General features: G+C 48.0%; 3 protein-coding genes across 3 annotated transcripts in view; 2 read left to right on the forward strand and 1 right to left on the reverse strand.

Annotated features, from left to right (window-relative positions):
- Positions 1–10,056: 10,056 nt before the first annotated feature.
- Positions 10,057–14,745, forward strand: LOC101775385 (methyl-CpG-binding domain-containing protein 11). Its single transcript, XM_004982245.4, has 3 exons — positions 10,057–10,276; positions 13,323–13,464; positions 13,589–14,745. The coding sequence occupies exons 1-3, from the start codon at positions 10,172–10,174 to the stop codon at positions 14,317–14,319; spliced, it is 978 nt and encodes a 325-aa protein (XP_004982302.1). The 5' UTR covers positions 10,057–10,171; the 3' UTR covers positions 14,320–14,745.
- A 287-nt stretch (positions 14,746–15,032) lies between these two features.
- On the forward strand, positions 15,033–16,737 carry LOC101775789. Its single transcript, XM_004982246.3, has one exon. The coding sequence runs from the start codon at positions 15,284–15,286 to the stop codon at positions 16,319–16,321; it is 1,038 nt and encodes a 345-aa protein (XP_004982303.1). The 5' UTR covers positions 15,033–15,283; the 3' UTR covers positions 16,322–16,737.
- A 5,066-nt stretch (positions 16,738–21,803) lies between these two features.
- The window catches only part of LOC101775685 (putative cyclin-dependent kinase F-2), an 11,338-nt gene continuing 10,762 nt past the window's right edge, over positions 21,804–22,379 (reverse strand). Inside the window, exon 3 of the mRNA XM_022829657.1 lies at positions 21,804–22,379. This exon is cut by the window's right edge and continues 6 nt beyond it. Coding sequence (XP_022685392.1) covers positions 21,804–22,379 — 576 coding nt within the window.

The following is a 22,379-nucleotide window of genomic DNA, read 5'->3' on the forward strand; positions in this document are numbered from 1 at the left end:
GTTTAAAAAAAAATCAAAGGCTAGATAAAGAGGTGGGCTTCCAGGTGCCTTCACAAAAAGCAACTTTTCTCTAATTCATTTAGGGTAGCTCCTATCATATCGGATGTTTAATACTAATTAGAAATATTAAATATAGACTAATTACAAAACTAATTGCACATATAGATGCTAATTCGCGAGACGAATCCATTAGACCTAATTAATTCATGATGTGATAATGTGGTGCTACAGTAACTATTTACTAATGATAAATTAATTAGGCTTAATAGATTCGTATCGTGAATTAGCCTAGGACTTCTCCAATTAGTTTTATAATTAGCTCAAGATTCGTCTCGCGAATTAGTCTAGGACTTCTGCAATTAGTTTTATGATTAGCTCCTGTTTCATCCGAATATTTGACAGGACTAAACTTTCCAACAATCCAAACACGCCCTCACTACAGAAGCCCTGCTTTTACGGCTGCAAGGGAGTCTTCAGCGAAATTACCCGCCTTCCCGCTGCGGCGTACGGCTTCGTTTTCTTTTTTCCACCGTCCTTCCCGTCTCGCCGCTCTCCTCCTCTCGGTCCCGATAGCAGACGAGGCGTGCTAGGGTTCCGCCCCTCGCCGGCGGCGCCCCGCAGCCCACGCCTGCGGCGCCCTCAACGAGCTCTGGCGTCCCCCTTCTCTCCCTCTGTCTTCAGCGCGGCGCGGCGACGGGCATCCCGCGGGTAGCGGCAGGCATCTCCGGCGGCCCCCCTCTCCCTCGGCTCCGGCTGCCCGCAGCTCGTGCTCCCCCTCAGCTCCGGCGAGCCGCAGGTGTTCCTTCCCTGTCTCCCCTGCTCGATTGGCTCTCCGGCGGCCGCCCTCTCCACTCCGGCATTGGTCCTCCCCGACCCCCTCTTATCCTCCCGGGCGCTTGCTCTTCTCCCCGGCCACCTCCCCTTCCTGCTCTTCTCCCCGGCCGCCTCCCCTGTCCGATCTGCACTGCGGTCCAGCCAGCGCGCCGCATTGCAGCCACGCGCTTTTAGTTACTGCATTTTCTTTTTGCAATTTTGTATGAGAGGGAGAATCAATAAGGTTGTACTGCTTGTGACGGTGGATGTACTCACATGCCATGTATATGTTCAATTGCGAGCTTATGTGTACAATACAGACTCTAGTTTCATGAATGAAGAGTCGAGAGCAAGCTGTAATTTCGTCTTTCATTTTTCCTCTCTCTGGAACCATGGGATTTTTCCGGAACGAAGAGTACATGTGTGCAGGCATAACTAGATGGATGTGATTTTTCATCAATTGTGTACCGAGATGCTGCTGATGGCAGAGCATCAAGTGCTTTCAAGATAAACTTCTGACCAGCAATCTGTAGCTGTAACACCCCGGGTGGCAATACATAGAGCATGTGGCCAAATGATATATTTTTTCTTCATCATTTACACTACCGAAGATGGTTAACGATGTTAATGGTGGATGCAAAATTTTAAAAAATAAATTTCCTTTCTAGAATGGTAATTTGCATTAGTGAACAACACAGTATTTTACATCAATTTGAATATCAATCGTATCCCAGACCTTTAGCAAACCTACAGTTTTACAGCTGTTGCAACCAAACGGCTTTCAACTTTTCCACAGCTCACAGCAGTTTTTTCCACCGCTCACAGTCCACAGCAGTTTTTTCACAGCTCACAGCCCAACCAAACATACCCTTAATGTCTTAATGTCTTGATACGAACACTCAACCAAAGTGTGGCTGGGTCAAGAATTCAAGATATTGCTTCTCCTTTTTGCACTTGACAAAAGGTTGAATGTATCAACCCCAAGAATTTGATAATAATCCCACAAAATTTAATTTGAGTAGAATGCATGGTCGGACCTCAAGCTTTCTCTCAAATTGCAGAATTAGCACACTAAACTTGTTTTGGATGTCATCACCGGTCCAAACGGGCCTTAACCTGCTCCAATTGCCGACGTGGCTGGCCAACCTGGAAACCAACGTGGAGCGGCCGGAGATTTGGCTGCGGTGGAGGGATGATTCTTTTTGCAAATGGCTCCTGTAACAATTGATGTACCTTTTTAAAACAAATACAATTTGAGATTTGTACGGGTTGAATAAATTATGGAATATGCCAGATTGATCAGCGTCATCAAATAATGGCATGCTGTACTTGATCTTAGAAATTTCAGAGACATAAGAAGGATGAAAATAATTTAGCATTGCCCAGAACAAGTGAAGTGCTTAGCATCCAGATAATCCATCACCTTACTAAAGTTAGCATAACGTGCTACTTGGTGCTTAGCATCTTTAAACTTGTACCTAATTAGCTTACATAAGTGCAGCCTGCACAAGTAAAAGGACAAGACAGTTACTGTCTTGCACAAAAGAGGAGTAAACAACTATTTGTCGTTCACTATCTATCATGCACAAAATAATTGCTTCATCTTCTCAGATTTGCATCAGTTACTCCCAGTCCTAGTTGCAGCCTTCTTCTTCTTACATGTAGTAGTTCCAGATTTGTTTGTGGCCTTTCTCTTCCTTGCGGCGGCAGCTTTCCCCTTTCTCTTCTCTGAGAAGAAACGGACGGTTATCGTCTCCACTCGACGACCGCTGCGACCGATCAGCTACGTCTAGCGCGTTTTGGTACGGAGAGATCAGCGGCAAAAATCAATCGCCGCGCGTGTGGAGAAGGCCGCGACTGTAACGACCGGCCCCTAATCTTCCGGGTTAACCTTAATCCTAGCCCTGGATCTTAGTCATCTGTCTTGTTTAGCCGCGCCTGAGCGCTCAGCCTTCAGCCTGGTTCCGACCCCTGAGACCCGACCCCTCCCCGCTTCGCTCCGATCCCGACCCCGGCGAACTCGGCTCACCGTCGGATCCTTCTAAGTCTTCCTCAAACGTCCGTTCTATCCGCCCGGTGGACCCGCGAGATCTTTTTCCCCCAGATCTTCCGCGACAGGCGCACTCGAGTTGCATGCCCGCTTCAGAGTCTCCCCACCGCGTGGCTCATCTTCTTCGACGCCCGCCACTCAGTTTTGTCTCTGGCTCGCGACCGAATGGATCCTCGCGCCCCCTTCCCCAATGGCGGCGGAAGCCCCTCTGCAACCTTTCTGCAGCGCCTCGCCTCCCGCGCCCATCATCACATCGCCAGATCCCGGCCCCAGAGCCTGGTGTCGCCCGTCTTTTCCGTCACTTTGATCTCAGTCGCGCCGCCTGGTCTCCGCTACACGACGATTCCTCCATCGCCAACCCCGACCACAGCAGCGACAGCTCCTTTCCCCGCCCTGTTAGAAGCCGCCCGACAATCTGTTGCTCCGCGCTCGCCCGCGCGCCCGCGGCTGCCTGTCTTTTCACCTGTGCGCCCTCGATTCTAGCGCCGTTAAACCGGTCGCTTCTATCAAATCTTCCGCACGACGACGCCCGCCTCCGCCAAATCTCAACCACCGGCATACCCGCTCCTGCGCCGCCCTGACGACGGAACCCAATGACCGCTGGCGTCATCCCCGAGTCCTTCACCACCGCCCTCTTCGCTCAATCGCCGTCTCGGCAGAGCACTCCATTGCTTCTCCCCGGCCTTCGCACCGCTCCCCTTCTCTCTCTCCCGCGACGCTTTCCTTTTCCATTCCGGCCGCTATAAAAGGGAATGCACAAGCCCGCCGGAGTTCCCTCCGCCATTGTTGCCTTCAGCCTTTCTCTTGTTCCCTGCTCAAGCTCCCAGCGCCACACGCTAAGTTCTTGAGGAACTCTCCTCTCAGCTCCCCTCCGTTTTCCCCAAGCCACCCAGCTGCTTGCTCCTCCTGCTGCGTAAGAGCTCACTTGTGATCCACAAGGAGCACCGCCGCTGCCGGAGCACTATCGGTCTTAGCCGTTGTTCAAAGCCTTAGTCCCTCCGCCCAAGTCTGCTTCTTCCCGACCCCAAGCTTTCCTTTTTGGAAGAAGGTAAGCTGCCAACCCCAGTCCGCTTCGCCCGACCCCTCTTATCCGCCCGACCCCGGTTCCGTCTCGCCCAACCCTATCTGTTCCGCCGACCCTTATCCGCCTCGCCCGAGGGCTCGGCTGTGATCTTTTTCTTCAACCCGAGGGTGTATGTGTAAAACTTAGGAACCCTTCAGCGCTTGCGTCTGAGGATTTCCTAGTATACCACATCCTCTAGTTCAAGGATCAGATCATAAGTTCCTTTCCGACCCTTGCCTTTTGATCTTCACCAGCTCTCTTGAACCTCCCCACCCTCCTACTCTTTGTCGCTAGTTTCTGGGCTCAGGCGAGCCAGTGTTGCTGTTAAAATAACCGTCTATGCTAACTCTTGCCTTGCATTCATGTAGAGCTACGCCTCGCCGATGGCTTCTACGAGCTACACCCGGCGCCAGAAGACGAAGCAGCAGCAGAGCTCCCGCTTCCAGAAGTCGAAGCCGTCCAAGCAGAAGAGCAGCTTCCCTCCTCCTTGTTTGTAGGCAAGCCTCGGTTGCATGAAAACCCTGCGTTGTTTCCAAACTTGCGCATGCCTTCTGTAACATGTTTGTGCATTTACGTACAGGAGTTGTTTGAAACCCTAGATGCATGACTTAGTTATCCCCATGATCTGAACACTAGCTGTTGGACCGAGTAGTTGCATTGCTTAACTAGGAAATGGTAAAAGCCGAGTGATTCTCTGTCACTCGCGAGTTGTAGGAGTTGCATGCCTACCTTTCTGTTATAACTATAAGGACGATGGACGGGGCAGGGTTTTTGGTAACTCTTTGGTGGACGGATGGTTGCCCCGTCTGTCTATGAAAACTTGCTAAGGTCCGACAGTGGTGGTGTTCGTGATCAAGTGTTTGAAAGTACTAGCCTCATACTTAGTATGGGATGAGGAAGTCTAGTACCGGATTGAACCTAGACGTGAGCGGTCGCCCCATTGTTCTTGGAACGGAGTTTCCCCTGCTGGATGTCGCACGTGGTGGCATGCGTGGCCACAGAACAGCAGAGGCCGGTTCTGTGGAACTTTGCACCAAAGGAAATGGGCCCGACACGGGTTAGGGGATTGATGGGGAAGGCCGACACAGGAAGCGACCTCCGGGTACGTGGATGTCGTGAGGCTAGGTTCACCATGCATGGTTAAAGAACTCGAATTGATTCGTCTGCCTCTCACAGTTTGAGATTGCTTGATCACTATGTCACCCTGAGTAAATGAGGAATCTGATGATGACATGGTTTTGTTGATATATTTTCATACCTTGTTGGCTCTATGATTGCTTAGAATAGGTTGCAAAATCTAGACCGGTTAATGAACGTAGAACCGGAGCTAAAACTTGAAAATAGTTTTACTTAGAGCTTTTGGCAAACAAACCCCTCAGCCATAAAGCCCTGCATGTCTAGAAGTGTGGAGTAGTTTTACTCCTATCGGTTAAGTCTTGTTGAGCTTAGTAGCTCAGCCTTGTTGTGGCTCCTGTTTTCAGGTGAAGTTGCTGCTCCCGACCCCTCCCTTGCTGGCGCTTGGCCGCCCCAGCTCCCGCCGGGCTGGACGGTCGAGTGGGATCCCTCCTCGGACGGCGAGGAAAGGGATCAGTGATGTCCCGGCCGGCCTCACCAGGACATCCGACCCCGACGATTGCTTTCGCTAGCGTTTTACCTTCTGTTGTTTCCCGAAAGCTTGTAAAACTCTGATGTTCTTTCGCAACTAAATCCAGTGGTTAATTTGTTATCTTGGTGGACTTGTTGTACTCTCTAGAACCGCTCACCTTCGTGTGAGTCTGCTAAATCGGTCCTGTTCAAGTGGTTAAATCGGAGGAAAATCCAACGGCACTTCGTGTTTATTGGGCTTAGGCATGAGTGTCGCATATCAGGCGGCTAAATCGTGTCTAACCCGTAGATCCGAAGTGGATCCGCCACAGCTACATGGGAGATGAAGACCGACGATGGGAAGGGCAGTACGGCGTGGCGGCTCCGGGACTCGCAGGCGCTAGCTGCATCGTCCTCGACGGTGCGTGCACGCCAGGCCGGTCTGCGTGGGCGGCGAGGAAGGTATCCCGCAGCTGGATCCGGTCCCTCACGTTCGGATTCATCGACCCATTCGCTGGATTGGACGAAGCTCTTAATGGACGGCACGGCGGCAGCGTGGTCTCTCCCTAAACGCGGACGTAGCCGTGGCTGCGTGGAGCAGCTTGGACACAACAAGGACGACGTTGTTGCATGCTAGATGGGCGCAAAGTAGTTGGGCACCAAGTAGTTGGCGGATTAGGCATGGACGGGATCTGCCGCGTGAGCGCACTTCGATCCAGTGTGTTGGCGTGTCCACAAATGAGAACAGTACTGAGGCTTGTGCACAACATGAAGATCATCAGGCTTTGGATCCTGAAGATTTCTTTCAGCCTGAACAATCAGAGGAGGATTCAAAGTGCGCAGAGAATAACAATGTGGTCTTCATGGAAATTTCAATATCATATGAATGTTCTCTTATCCATATAGCTCCAAGGGTTCTTTATCATCTTGTAACAAGATAAGAGACAGTGTGGCTGAAGCCTCTAAATCCAAAAGATGAGGATACGACTCTCGTTCTCTTGATTTCTACTAAGTCAATTTACATAGAATAATGCATTACATTGGCAGGACCAAAAGGTGAGTTATCAACGCCATTTGAGGAGAGAGGTAGACCTATTACATTGATGGTCATGAAGAAATTTTATTTTGTATGTTCATCTTTGTGCTTGATCCCATTAGTATCTACTATCAAGCAATAAAATGATATACATAGTCTTACTTATACTTGATCATGGATATATTCGTGCATTTAATAGTTTGCAGACAGTTAAATAGCAATCATTGTATAAGTTATTTGTTTTGCTATCTATGTTTGATGTGGTAAATGCTTGCAGACAGCAACTGTCTCAACTGTTGTACATGCCCTCGTAGGGCAATCATCCAAGTGTGTGTCTATGTGTCATCGAAGGTGACAGATTCGACGAACAAAAAGTAGTCCGCACTGCAGCAGCTTAGCCCATCAGGCACCAACAACACATTCGATGCGTTATTAAATAATGAGATGTAGACAACTGGTGTGCATGCATACAATAGAAGAAAAAAATGATGACATCATCCACCTGCATACATATCCGAACTAAAAAAAGCTATAAATCTCAAATTAATCATCAAAATAAAATTCTGATTGCGTCACTATATTTTTTATGATAAGATCTTCAAAACAAGACCACACATGACTATGTTTGGGTGAAATTTTTAAAAATATCTTTTTAAAATAAAATATTAATTTTGATTACAACGAACAAGTACTTGAGTAACTAGAATGATGCGATCAAAAAAAGTAACATGATGAACAAATAATATAAATAATAATTTAAATATTGAACATCAAAACAAGTGATTGTATGACGCGAACAATAGATTGAAAATTTGGTCGTGTAGGACAAAATAGTAGAATGAGCATTAAGTTGGAAGATTCGTACATCAAACAAATTATAATTGTACTTATCGAACAGATTATATGAATTCATGGAACAAAAAATTATATGCCCGAAATAAATCATATGAACCCACGGAACAAATTAGTTGTACACATTAAACAAACTATATGAACTTATGGAACAAAAGATCTACATACCTCGAACAAATCGTAAAAACTCACAGAACAAATATTTATACACCTAGAACAAAATATATAAACTCATCGAACAAAAAGTTGCACACTTGGAACAAATACATTATGGATATAGAACATATATAGAACAACTAACTATACTAAGTAGTAGCAAAAATTCTACAGTGGATTAATTTAAAATATAAAATTAGAAGGTGCCTTTTCGCTAATCATGTACTAAGGAAAAATATGAAAAAATATATGCAAGATCATAAATAATAAAAAGTAAAGGAGTAAAAACAAGAAAAATAACAGAGAAAGGAAAATAAAAAAATAAAAAATGAAAGATAAATTAGGTACTCGAGAAGAAACATTAAATAAATATATAATCTATAAAAATTAAATAGATAAAACTATATATATCAAGTAAAGGAGGGATGAAAACTAACTAAACTTAATAATGGAATAAGTGAAGAAAGAATGGATAAAAAAGAATACAATAAGAAATACGAGGATGAAAAAGGAAAACATGATGGGAGATGGGGAGCAAGGGAGAGTAAAAAGAAAAATAAAATTAATATAAATGATCTAAAGAAGAAGGAGGAAGAAAAGAACACTTTAATATTGCGAAAGAAAAAGATATAAACAAATATGAAATAAGCATGGGAAAATACAAAGGAAATAAGAACACATAAGAAATAAAGAAGAAAAGTTACTAGCTATACTTTAAATTTAATCTTACCTAACAATTTTTTTACTCTTGACATAAAGAAGAGTCACTTTCAATGTACAGGGAAGATGCTTAAGTAGTGTAAGGGTGTGTTTGGTACCGGGGACGGGACGGGACGGGGCGGGACGGTCCCAAATTTGATAGTGTTTGGTTCGGAGTCACGAGGGACGGGACGGTCCACAAATGGGAATATGCTCCCAAGATGCGGGATGACCCCGTCCGGCCAAAACGAGCGGACAGAGTCATCCCACTTCGGGCGCCGTCTGCTCCGTCCTTCTCCGTTCGCAAGACTGGCGCGGGGCTGCTTCGTCTCCGGCAGGACGGGGTCCTCCAGTGGCGCGGCCGGTGCCCAGGGTCGGCGGCCGGCAGGGACCTCCGACGGCGTGGCCTGGGACGAGCGGCCGCCGGAGCAAGCGGGTCCAGCCGGCGGGGCGAGCACCCCGGCGCCGCGGCCGGTGCCCACGGCCAGCAGGCCCCTCCGGCGGCGCATCCTGGGGCGAGCGGGTACCTCCGGCGGCGCGGCCTGGGGCGAGCGGGGGCGGCGCGGTTGGGACCTCCGGCGGGGGCGAGCGGGGGCGGCGCGGCCGGGGCGACAGGGACCTCCGGCGGGGGCGAGCGGGGGCGGCGCGGAGCTCCGGCGGGCGAGCAGGGGCCGTGCAGCCTGGGCCTTCGGGAGCTCTAGCGGGTTGGAGAAGATAAGGATGAGGAGAAAAAAAAAAGAAAAGAAGATGACATGTGGGCCCATATATGACATGTGGGTCCCACTAAACACATGTAGCTAACGGTGTTACCCGAGCCATCCGTCCCTCGTTTTCAATCCATCGTACCAAACAAAAAACTGGGATGAATTCATCCCTCTCAACCAAACATAAGACGGGATGATCCCATCCCAAAAAATAGGAACGGCACCGTCCCATCCCTTCTTGTCTCCAAACCAAACGCACCCTAAGAGAAGTCAGCCTGCAAGAAAAAAATACTATTCATAAAGAGGCTAGTCCAAGTGCACACACTGTCATTCCAGCAACAGACCGTAATAGTCAAAGCTACATCAAACTTCCTTTATCTACTAGATTGAATATGAAATGACTATTAAGCTGAAATAGACATACCAGCCGGCGCGCCGCACGGAGTTGATATCCATCGCATACGCGATGTATAGTCGCGGGCATCATCCAGTCTCCATTGGGCAACGTCGCAACAACGACGACCTCTACCATTTCGTCTTTCCCTCGGGCCACGTGTTCCTCCCAGATCCCACGTAATCCTCCCGCCCAGCACGTGCCCGGCGCCCGATAGCGTCGCACCTACCTCTGAGCGCACTATCCGAGCCCCATCCAATCGCGACTCGCCGCGTGTCCTCGCTGACGAGCCTGGCCTACCAACGCGCGGCCCAAGGCCACGTGGACCGAAACGACCCATCCTGACTGATACGTGGGGCCCTTAAATCTGCGACCCCACGTGTCCGTGAGCTCCGAGATCCGTACCGCACTTCGCTTCGGGCGCACCGCCTATCCCAAAACAGCGGACTAGAACCGTCCAGACTCGCGGAATGCAATGCGGTTTTCTGCCACCTTCTCGGTCCCGCCGTTTGCCCCCGAGGGGAGATCCTGCACCCGGTCCATGACCGTCCGCCTCTCGGCTTGCGCACGGATCTGCCGACAGCCTCACACGGGTCCGTGCACCGGGTTCGTGCGCCCTCCGCCTCGCCACGCCGTCTGCGTGGCCGAGGCACTTGGAGGCGCAGGACGCCGGGAGGGCCGTTATTTCTGCCGTCCCCACCCGTCGCCCCCCGCTCCCATCCATTCCCCAATTCAGCAGCAGCAGCAGCACGAGCGCGAGCGCCTTTGCGAATTCCGACAGCGAGAGCGGGAAGGGAAAACTCGAAACCCGGCGGGCGGCATGGCGACCGGCGAGGAGCACGTGGCGGCGGCGGTTGAGCAGACGCCGGAGAAGAAGGAGGCCAGCGTGACCGAGCTCCCCGCGCCCTCCGGCTGGACGAAGAAGGTTTGCCCTCGCTGCCCGCTCGGCCGGTCCCCCCTTTCCCAATTACCTCGCGTCCTCTCTGCTCGCCGCTCGCTTCGGGCCCGGGGGTCGCTGCCCCGAGGGCTGCGGGGGCGTGCTAGCGCTCGGATCCGGTGGTCTCGGGCTCGGTCTCTGCGAATTTCGCCGCGGTTTCGCTGTTCGAGCGGTTGGGGTCGGGGCGTCGGTTTCTAGGTTTTCCGAGCTCGATTGAAGCTTGATTCGTGCCGTTCGGTGGGGCGTCTGTTGTTTTACCGAGTCTGTGGCTATATGCGGGCTCGGTTAAAAGGTTTTGGAGCTTAATTTTGAGCTCGTCCCCCGTGGCTCGCGATTGGGTTGCCACATTCGCGACATGTGCGGGTATTGTAGACTAACGGCTTTATTAGCTCGGCCCTGTTGCAGCTTTGGTCTGCCTGCTCCACTCGATTCCTTTTCATTAGGGCGTCCATTTTTTTAGATGTATTAGGGCCTCCATTGCATCCTTTTTAACAAATTTTAAGCTGCAAGGTCTTGTTGCAACCTTGACGCTGTTGGTCTGTTTCTGCACGAACATGTCTTGGACGTGTTAGACTATCTGTGTATGTGATTTTAAATCTCAGAGAGCATCCTTTAGCTCTTATTAGCTTCTTGCAAAGCAGTGCAGGTGGTGCGTAGCATGGTTCGTTCTCATGGTGAAAACCATTTTATCTTGGGTTGGGTCTCTTCCGGAAGCCCATCTGAGGTCCCTGCTTCTTGTTATCTAACTACGTGGCATCCTAAACATCATGGGTGGTTTGATTGGACGATTCCAAATCCAATAGTGTCTGTATCACATGACAATTTTTGGAAATATGTGCTCAATGCTTTCCTTTATAACTCCCTGCTTGGTTGCTAAACATCCATGATTTGGGATGAGGCATAATTGAACTCGAGGCGAGAAATTCAAGCTTTTTAAAACAATGTCTCTCTTAAAGAAGCACCAAAACAAAGTTTGTCGGTTTGCCCTTTTTCCCCTAAGGATGTGTGTGGCAGGTATGTCATCAAGAGAAGGGCGAAAGAGTTCAAACACGAGTCCTGGAAATCAAGGTCCCACCTCTATACTGACTTTTTGGACAGTGGTAAACGGTTACCAGTTAATTTTAGCAACCTAGTGATAACTTGTGTGTTCTAGGTCTGGTAAGATTGTAGGTTTTCTGAGCTTGTGCTGCTTACATATATGACTGATTGCGTTCATTGTCATTTTCTATCGTAATTTGGTTGGTGGATGGACGAGTTTCATTAATGATTGGGTTGTATTGGCCTGCATTGATGTTTTGGAATCCCTTTGCTATAGTTAGATGCTATTCTAGAGACTATATCTGGATTGACAACAGTGTTACCATGATGTGCGTGCCTGAATTTTTTTTTGCTGTGTTGACTCGCATCAAACATGGCACAGCAGTTTGGCTGGTGTGCTTAGGCTGCGGCGCCGCAGCTGAGACACGATAGCTGAAGGGTGAAGACAGGATGATGAAGGAGGGCAGGAGATGTGGCCAGCAATGAAGAGGAGCATGCCATGGCAGCACAGCTGTCCTTGATGAAACTTAGATTACTGGAGAGATGGGGTGGATGCAGGGGCAGAGCCAACGTCTTCCACCCAGGGCTGGGCCAGTGCAGATGTGTTAAGCTAACAGAATATAGGCCAGATTCTAGTGTTTGGGACCTAAAACCAATGCTGCAGCACTCCCAGCACGGGCCCTACATCAGCCGCTGTGTCTTTTGTGGATCTTTATGCAGAATATATTAAAGAACATGCAGAGATGTACTCTTAACAAATGTTAAATGCATACATATATTTGGTTAAAAGTGAAAATGAACATAAAGCAGTATTTATTATGTGAATCCCTTATTTTTCTAAAAAAGAATGCCTGAGAGGGTCTCTTTCCTTGGTAAGGAAAAGTTAAGACGAATCATACTTTTTAGAGTTATCTGAATTGGAGAACCGCTACCGATTCGAACACAGGCACCTGCATCTGTGTCCCTTACAAATTCATCTGGTCCTTAGCAATATCTTGACTGATATTAGGTTCTTTTATCTTGGTTTTGTTTCATTTGGTTCTATTGTATATTTTTCTTCTTCTTCTTGCTTGAATTGTTTTAGCTATGCTGTGTGGTGGTTTGGTGTGTGCTTGTTAGCCTGGTTCCACCAAAAATGTTGTTTATTTTATTTCATGTTTACTATGGAATGAGGGGAAAACTAGGATACTTGGTTGCATCATCCATATCTCCTTAGCAATTTGGTTTTTGTGATGCTGTTTTTATCCAACTAACCAGGAGCCCTCTCCTGTAGACAAAATTGTTGAAACTACAAGCTCACTTATAGATAGAAACTGGATGAGAATATTAACCTTTTTGAATAAGTGTAGCATTATACACCAGTGTTTCCTTTTCTTCTCTTTTTTGAAAGAAAGACTGAAAAACTGTTAAGAGCATGGCTGGGTGATCTTGGTATAATTACTTTTCCCCCCTTTCAGACAAGTAGTTACTACAAGCGAGAATTTTGAATTTGTGGTTCCATTGAAAATTAGCCTTGCATCTATTTATGCATTTTGTGTATTGCCCTTTTCATATCTGATAATTCCTGTAGGCTGTGGGACCAACTTTCATTGTATACTTTATATTGATATTATTAAAAGTTACAGTACATCCCCACAAAAAAAAAAGAGAATGGATCTGAAGCGGAATTCATTAATTATCTCCGCTCTGAGCTCATTAAGCCAGCTTCAGTATTTCGCCATCAACATTACAAATTCTGTCATCCAAATATTAAGAAACTTGATGTGTGGCAAATCGTTGGGAAGACTCTTGAAGCGTACAATCATTTCTTTAGCTGTGTTGTTGGGCATTGTTTCTCAGTTTTATATACTTGTTTTTTGGCTGGCTCTTTGTGCAATGTTAGTAATATGTAAGAAATCGATGCTGATGCATAGCCTCACATATTAGATTCGTTCCATGTTTGTGATTTAGTTTCGTTGGATATTTGCAGCACTAACTTCTGCCTGTGACATTGCAGCTTGCCCCAATTAGAGGGGGAAAGTTTGAGGTTATTTTTGTGTCCCCAACTGGCGAGGAGATCAAGAGCAAGAGACAGCTGACCCAGTACCTGAAAGCTCATCCTGGAGGCCCTGCATCTTCCGAGTTTGATTGGGGAACCAGTAGGCATCTAGATCTCATCATTTGTTAATCACTTCCACAGTTATATTTTTTTTTCATAACTCTGGTACTAGTAGGCCCCCAAATATTCAAGGTCTTGCTGCTCTCTAAAAAGCTTGTAAGCAGGTGATACTCCCAGACGGTCAGCACGCTTAAGTGAGAAGTTCAAGGCAACAGAGAGCCCAGAAGGTGAGAAGACCCCTAAACGTGGAAGATCAAGCTCTAAGAGGGGCAGAAAGGAGAAAAAAGAAGATGCAGATGCAGTCGATGCCAATGAAACTGTAGACCGTGGCACTTTGGAAGGCACTGATGTGGAGATGAAGGATGCTGAAGAAGAGAAGAAAGAGGATGCCCCCAGTGCAGATGTTGCAGAGAAGACCGAAGGAGGTGAAGAGAAGAAAGATGAGGCCCCTGGTGCAGATGCTGCAGAGAAGACTGAACAAGGCGCCGAAGGCCAAGAGCAGACTAATAATGTCGCTGCCCCAGAATCAGAAAATAAATCAGATGTGAAACCAGCTGAATCTGAAGTAGCTCCACTAGCACCTGTAGTAGAGGAAGAGAAGAAAGAGGAGAAAACTGAGAACAGCCTGGTAGCTGAACCCGCAGTGCCCCCAGCAGCTGAACCCGTGGTGCTCCTGGCAGCATCTTCAGAGGGAGAGAAGAAAGAGGATGGTGGCGTGACCGAACCTGCTGCGCTGCCTGTGGCCGAAACGAAGGCAGATGCTCCTCCAGCAGAGGCAGCAAAGGAGGCTGAGAATCTGGGGCAGGCGAACGCCGCCCCCCAAGAACCATCGGCAGCGAACTGCGACAACAAGGGTCAGATCCAACCGGGCGCCTCCGCTGTGAGGTGCACATAAAGGTTGCTCGGTCTCGGTTGGGATGGGATGCGTCACCGTGTGTTTAGGACATTATCTCCCATTTGCTTTGAGAATTGTAATCGTACTTAACCTGACACCGCTGGCGCAGCACTAGGCTGCCCAGTATGTAGTTATCCTTCCCTTTTGATGGCGGCGGCGCCGCTGCGGGGGGCAGTAGGCCGGCCTATGCCGCCTCGGTCGCCCGCGGCCGCCGTAAGCTTTGTACTACCGGTGTAGTAACTCGTTAGCGTGCTGGAACATTGATTCCTGGAGAGGGCTGGCGGACGATAGAGGCCTCCGCCCCTGTTGTAACGTGACGTAATGTGTGCTGTTATGCCTTGTGTTTATGAACTTATTATTATGATCCTATAAATAAAGCCGTAAGCGTGGGTCATTGCCTGACCACCTTCTGGCACCGCATCCTTCTGTTCGTTGCTGCCCGTATTGACCGTATGGTACTGAGCTGATCAGGCCTATGTTGCCCAGTAGAGCAATGTACATTTTATTTTCTTTTTTTTGAAAATTCAATGTACATTTTCAGCTCAGCAAATCCTTGTCGAGTGTCTTTTTTATTTTGTTTTTTTAACTTTATTTTGGTGCTAGATCTACGTAGTAGTGTTGTTTTGTGTCCGTAGGTAGCCGTTGCTCGCATCCACCCCGTTTCCTTTGAAAACGGCGAGTGGCATTTCCCCTGACAATTCCGCCCCTTCCTTTCTCCTAGCCGTTGCGAGGCACCCAACAGCGCACGCACCCTTGGCGTCCGCACCCGGCGACCACACCCCCAATAATTAACAGAGGGGGAAACAAAGAACTGAAACCGTTGCGGCATCCTAAGCTGAGCAATCAATCCGCCCCCTTCTTCCCCTCCCGGTTCCACAGAATCCAGTGGCGATTGCGAGTGCAGATCATCAGTGTCACTCACAGAGAGTGAGTGAGGGAGAGGGAGGGACGGAGCTGAGGAGGAATGGGAGGGCTCAGATCGAGGATCCTCAGGACCTTGCAGTCGTTCCCCAACGCCGCCGCGCAGTCCAACGTCCTCCTTGCGCTCCCTCCCGGTGCTGGCCCCTCGCCGGAGCCGCCGGTGACGCCGTGCGGCCACCGCCAAGAACCGGCGCCGCAGGAGGAGGTGCCGGCTGATGAAGCGGTGGATGCGCGCGAGCTGCCCGGCGGCGGTGCCGATGACGATGGCGACAAGGAGAACGTCTCGCCGGGGGTCAACCCGCGCAAGGCCAAGAAGATGAAGCTCAGCTCGGACCACCAAGACGACACCTGCTACCGCCGGCCGGACCTCGCCTCGGCGACGCTATTCGACCCGGACCTGCTCGCCGCCTTCCGCCTCGCTGTCGACACCTACGCGCAGGCCCTCGAGGTGTCCAAGCGCCGCGACGACGACGACGACCACGGGGACGGCGTGCCGGTCGGCGGCGATGGAGAAGGAGGAGGGGGAGGAGGAGCAGGAGTCGCGGACCCCCTGGAGGCGTTCGAGCGGCGGTGCCCTCCGGGCGGCGAGCGCGCGGTGGTGCTCTACACCACGTCGCTCCGCGGCGTGCGCAAGACGTTCGAGGACTGCGCGCGCGTGCGCCGCCTGCTCGAGGGCCTCCGCGTCGCCTTCCTGGAGCGCGACGTCTCCATGCACGCGCCCTACCGGGAGGAGCTCCGGGCGATGCTGTGCGGGCAGGACGGCGGCGGCGGCGACCCGCCCCCTGCATTCCCCGTGCCGCCGCGGCTGTTCGTGGACGGGCGGTACCTCGGCGGCGCCGACGAGGTGGTGGCGCTGCACGAGCGGTCCCAGCTCCGGCCCGTGCTCCGGCGCGCGCCACGGCGCGGCGCGGGGGAAGGCCCGTGCGCGGTGTGCGGCGGCGCCTGGTTCGTGGTGTGCGGCGGGTGCAGCGGTAGTCATTGGCTCCATGACGCCGGCGGCGCCACCGTCACCCCCGCCGGCCGCGTGGCTTGCTCTGCGTGCAACGAGAACGGCCTCGTGCCCTGCCCTCTCTGCAGCTAGCCCAAAGCGGCGGAATGGTATGTGCAGAAGCTTGATTTGGGAGACAATTCTTTTGATTCTTTTGTCATGTGTACTATAATCCAATTCATTCATGTGTAATTCTATCTCCCCCTACCAAATTAAGCGACGAGTTAGTGGATCCCAATTCCCGTGGTTGCTCTTGCTGCCAGGGTATTGAAGTTGAAGGGGTAAATTTTGCGGAGCAAGCTGCACATTGTTCTCTGTCCATCCACCAAATTGAACAGATCATCTACTTTGTCCAAATTTGGCAACTGATACTGTCGAAAGTTGAGGTTCTGTTGCTGTCCTGAATTCATCATTTGTGCTGCACAAATGTGTGAATTACACGTCTACTGCTCAGACAATTCTTGACACCAAGATCATCATGCAGAAATACAAGCCCTTGTGTTTTTGAACTGATCTTGTAACATGTCGTGTGGGTGCTGCCGGCATGCGGGCAGCCGGGCACTTCTTCCACAACGAGTGCGGCGTCGACAGCTGGCTCCGGGCGCGCCGGACGTGCCCGCTCTGCCGGGGCGGGCTGGGGCCAGTGCTCGCCCATGCCAAAGCGAGACAGCGGCGACGCGATGGCCGCTGTCCCCAGGCCCAGTTAAGCTGTTCCTTTGATCAAGAGGACGCGCGTCCCCGTGGGCAGCACCGAGGAGACGTGCCGCCTCGGCGAGGGCGGCTGCGGCGCCGTCGTCAAGGCGGCCATCAAGCGCCTCGCGCCGGCGGACGCCTCGCCGCGGCCGACGCCGGCACAGCGGCGTCGAGAGGGAGGTCCTACGCGACGCGCGCTTCCACGAGGCGTGCCGCGGCCATCCCTTCATTATCGGGTTCCACGGTCTCGTCCATGGAGTCGGATCGAACTTCGCCATGGAGTCCGTCAGAACAGAGGCCAGCTCCCAGCTGCGGGAAGCCGGGAATGGACACGGCCAAAACTTCAGCCTGTCGCGAGCTCCTCCTCACCGGAGTGCCTCTCGGTGTCGGTAGCCCACATCGCCGCCGGGTTCCGGCCGCCGGCGGGAGGAGGAAGAACAGTACCTCATTTGCAGAAAGCCCCCTGATTAATCGCGATCCAATTTAGGCGGTTAGTGTAAACATGTCCAACAGAATGTTTCATTGAAACCCCTTATTTGGATCGCGAGTATTAATCACGATCCAATAATTTGGGTCCAACATTTTTTGAAAACCGGTCCCTCATTTCCGTCTGCTGATTGCCGTCTCCTCCCCGTCCCTTCCGTCGACGGCGCGGTGGCGCTCGCTCCAGAACGCCGCCCGTGGCGCTCCAGGTAGTAGATGAGCTCCGGAACGCCGCGGTTGCAGACCGATCCGATCCGCCGCCGCCACGCTCCTGGAAGCAGCAAAGAAGATCTCCGCTTGCAAGTGGAGGAACGGGATGCAGGGCGTGATCGAGGCACCAACGTCCGCAGGGACGGCATCGTGCTGGGCATGGCCTCCAGGAGAAGGATCTCTCCATGGACGACGGTAAATGTAGTCCTTCTACCTGGGGTCGACTCGATCCCTAGATTACTTCTGATTTGCATGGCGTCACCTACTGAATTTTTGAGCGATCCTGTGCAATCTGTAAAATTGGATACCGATCATGCAGATCATGTTGTTCTTCCACCTAACATCAACTCGATCCCTAGAATACATCTGATTTTGCATCGCGTCACCAACTGAATTTTCAAGCGATTTTGTGCAATCTGTAAAATTGAGATCCAAATATATGTGGTGCTGAAAGCGAGATGGGCTGTTAAGCTTAGCTAGTGTCAGTCACGACGTTCAGTGCCTGTACCAGCATGTCCATAGGGGATTCATTGCATACACCGTCCAGGATTTCTGCAAGAAGTCTCGCACAAGGAAAAAATAGGGAGGCAAAGATTACATACTTACCTTACCAACTTACCATACCATGCCTGGCTAAATCCGCAAATTTTCAAGTTACCAAATCCTCTGTCACAACCGACCCCTGTTGCAGGGACTTGAGGGTTACGAAATTATCCGGTGATCGATCCGGTAAGGCCACAAGTTCACTGGGCCAACCGTGTAAGCAGGGGCGGGAGCTTCTGTATGGCCAAGGTGGGCCACGGCCCCCTGAAGTCTAAAATTTGCTGAACAACTCATTTTTTACCACTTAATTAGCTTTCAAATCTAGTTTTCTCTATCAGGGCAAGTGCATTGCTACACCTCAGCAGTCTTATAGGTCGTCTCATGCAATGCCATGTAGGATTTTTACTGATGTGGAGGAGAAAGAGTGATGAGAGACAACGACCTCATAGGCTAGATTTTAGGACTACGAGACGGCTACTCTACCATTGTACGAGTTGTGATTGCATGCAACTCATAATATTTTTTTTCCTATGCACAAATTAAGAGAATAGAATTACTATGAGACAACTTAAGAAGACAACCTGTACAAGTTGTTTGTTAAGTCGTCTTATAATTACGTGTCAATGCATGAGACCGCCTATTAGACAACACCGATGTTGTAAGAACCAGCAATCGAATTAGGTTTGATAATAATATAAGTTATTCATGGCAGTTGAGATACGATCATAAATAATGTTCATCACTGCGGCATACCAGCCCACCTCAACCTAGCCTGTTTGCACCAGCGAAAAGAGTGGGGCAGGCTTCATATTCCAATAACTCTACCAACACTTCAACAATATCCAACTTCCTACCACTCTATTCTACAGCATCCAAGCTCCTGCTACAAGAATGTGCATTCTTATTTGCTTGCTTGTGGCAAATGGGGCAAAGTTTGGGAGCACATGCCCCCGTTGACTATACCATACCAAAGAAAGATCTTATTTGATCATGTTTCGTGTGTAAGCAGGGTGCAATTAATCTCATGGTGATTACATAACATTCACACTTTTTGGGTCTTCCTTGTACATGAGCTTAGAGAGTAATCAGTACGAATAAGAGTGGCCGAAGTCCGGAACTCTATTTCAGCCTATAACAATGTTCTGAGAACGGCAAAAAAAACACAAAACAACACCGTAAAAATATATTTGTATTTGGAAGTTCTCTGAATAATATATGTATGAAATTATATTGACCTTAAAATTAAAAAATTGATGCTATTCCTCAATATTGTTTATCTCCTTATGTATTTGATCATATTCTCTTATATCCCCCTATTGCGCCGACTCCAATTTGTATTGGTAAGTTGTGGATCATTTAGAAACAGTTATTGGGATACTTTGGGTTAATTCTTTTTATAACTAGTCCATCAACCCGTGCTTTCGCACGGGCTAATATTTTTACAAACTATTGTACTTGAAAAATATTTAAAAATTAAGCTCTTAGCTAATAATCAATTTTTTTACTTACTACTCTCTAACTTTTTCATTACTTCAACATAATACCCATATATATGTGTACTTATCTTTATCCAGTTGTGATTAATTTTTAATTAGTAATTATTCTATACACTTTTTCATCCACATTCACACTTTTTTCATTTTCTACCGCACCTCCATACAATGTGTTTAGCATAAAAATTAATATTTTTCATCACTTCCTCACATACATGTATAAATGATTTATATGGTGAAACTCATCATGCGTATATACTTTAACTTAGTATTTCTATATTAACACTGACATAAATAGGCAATTTAGAATCATATATTAGTTTACTTTTGCACATTTCTTTATGATGCACATGAATATAATTAGATTAAAATTTAGGTATTTACTTTAGGTTATTTTTAATAACGACGTACGTGGGTAACTTAGATATAAATTTAGAATGACATTTAAGTTATGCTTTATGATAATATACATGAGTAAATTGGATGAAGATTTTAGAGTTATTTTAGATTATTTTTTATAATGACATATCTCGATAATTTAGATATAGGTTTAGGGTTTATTTTAGAATATTTTCATAATTATAAAGTGTGTGGGTAACTTTTTAGAAATATGATAGACCAATGACTATGATTATTAGAGTTTACAGGATTGATGTTTGATGTTTTTTTATTTTTATGAGAATTCATATGATTTGTATTTTTTCTAGCATGCCTCGTGAGAACTAATAGGGAGTCTCCAATGGGAAAAATGAGGCAATATTGATATAAAACTATTACGTTGAGCTATCTCCCATTTGTTAAATATTTGAACACAATATTTATATGGATAGATATCTATTATCTTCTTTCGATTGTCAAAGATTTTAGTTAGTAATTATTCTATAGTGTTTCTGCTCACATTTATAATCTTTAACTTTTCACTTTGCATCGCAGGTATGCGCTTGAATTTGTTCAATGGACTCTAAGTTTGAGCTATAGCATTTCCGCTCACATTTATAATCTTTAACTTTTTATTTTGTATCGCAGGTATGCGCTTGAATTTGTTCAATGGACTCTAAGTTTGAGCTATAATTTTAACATAGAAATTTATATTCTCATCACTTCCTCGGTATATTTATAAATTGTGACACATGTTATGTGTATATACCTTAATATTATATCATATACGACAGGGAATCATATATTGGTGCATAGTTAAAATTAAGGTGATTTGGATTCAAATGTAGGGTTGTCTCACACTATTTTTAATAATAGTATATGTGGGTAATATAGATCCAAATTCAAGGGGTTACTTTAAGTTATTTTTTAAGTAGTAGTGGTGGGCAATTTAGGTTAAATTTTAGGAGGTTATTTTAAATATTGTTTATAATGGCATAAGTGGGTAATTTTGATAAAGATTAGGAGGTTATTTTGTTTATTTTATATAATAGCATAGGCGGGTAATTTAGATATAGATTTTGGAGTTACTTTAGGCTATTTTCATAATGATATAGGTGGGTAATTTTTAAAAAAATATAAATCTAATGGCTAGGATGATTTGAGTTTATCGGTTGATGGTCAGATTTTTTTTTTGAATTTCTAGGATTTCTCTCTTTTTCTAAAGTGTACACCTAGGATCTGAGGTGGCTTCACTTGGGGTTTTCCAATTAGTAATATTAAGATGGTAGAGACAGTAATTTATGAGAAGATATCTTTTAATACGATTTTACATGCAAGGTGGCTTATTTATAAAATTTTGGATCCAACAGAAATTGTCTATCAATTCAGTGGTCGGATGATTTGTTTTTTAAAGAGTTTCCCTTCTTTTCTAGTGCCTCTCAGGCAAAGATTAACATATAGACTTCACAAAGGAGTTCTCTCTTTTTGACAGAAGCATTTATGTTCCCAAATGAGCAGAGTCTACATTGATCAGTTTGCATCATTCAATTTTGAGACCAAAATTCAGAGATGTAGCATTTTAGCATGAGATTGCTTACAGAAAATTAAATGCAAGGACAAAAAGGCCTAGCATAATTCTGAACAGGATAGATTGATTCGACAATACAATTTACTCTCGCACAACACTACAGAAGCTGAGAAGCCATTACATGATCTGCTCGAAAATACCAGAGTACAGATCTTTACATGCACGAGACGATCAAAGAATTCTAAAGTTACACACACTGCAGCTTTCGTCTCTTCGCACAAGCCGCAGGAACCATGCGCAGCTTCTTCTTCCCGGGCAACGCCGACGCCACCTCATCTTTCCTTGGAAGCTCCAACGCGTCGACCTTGGCAAACCACTGCTGCTTGAGCGCGGCGTCCGCCGTTAGCCGCTTGCCGGGGTTGCAGGTGAGGAGGCCGTCGAGGACCTCGAATCCTTCCTTGGACAGCGCCGCCTCAGGGAAGAGCTCGCGCAGACAATTCTTCCGATGCACTACTTGCAGTTCCGGCACCACTTTGGCGGCGAACGGCGTGGAAGAGAACTCCGGCCATGTCTCGTCGTCCGGCACGCCGAGCACGTCGAAGATGGCGCGGAGCTGCCCGTCCTCGCCGTCGCCCTGCAACGGCAGCCCCCCGTTGTTGATGATCTCCGCCATGACGCATCCCAGGGACCAGGCGTCGACGCGCGCGTCGTAGACGGGCATCTCCAGCATCATCTCCGGCGCCTTGTAGGAGAGCGTGCCCGCCTGCTCGTACGGCGGCGCGTCGGACATGGACATGGCCAGCCCGAAGTCGCAGAACTTGAC

Source organism: Setaria italica, chromosome IX, assembly GCF_000263155.2.
Source record: "Setaria italica strain Yugu1 chromosome IX, Setaria_italica_v2.0, whole genome shotgun sequence".
Classification (NCBI taxonomy): domain Eukaryota; kingdom Viridiplantae; phylum Streptophyta; class Magnoliopsida; order Poales; family Poaceae; genus Setaria; species Setaria italica.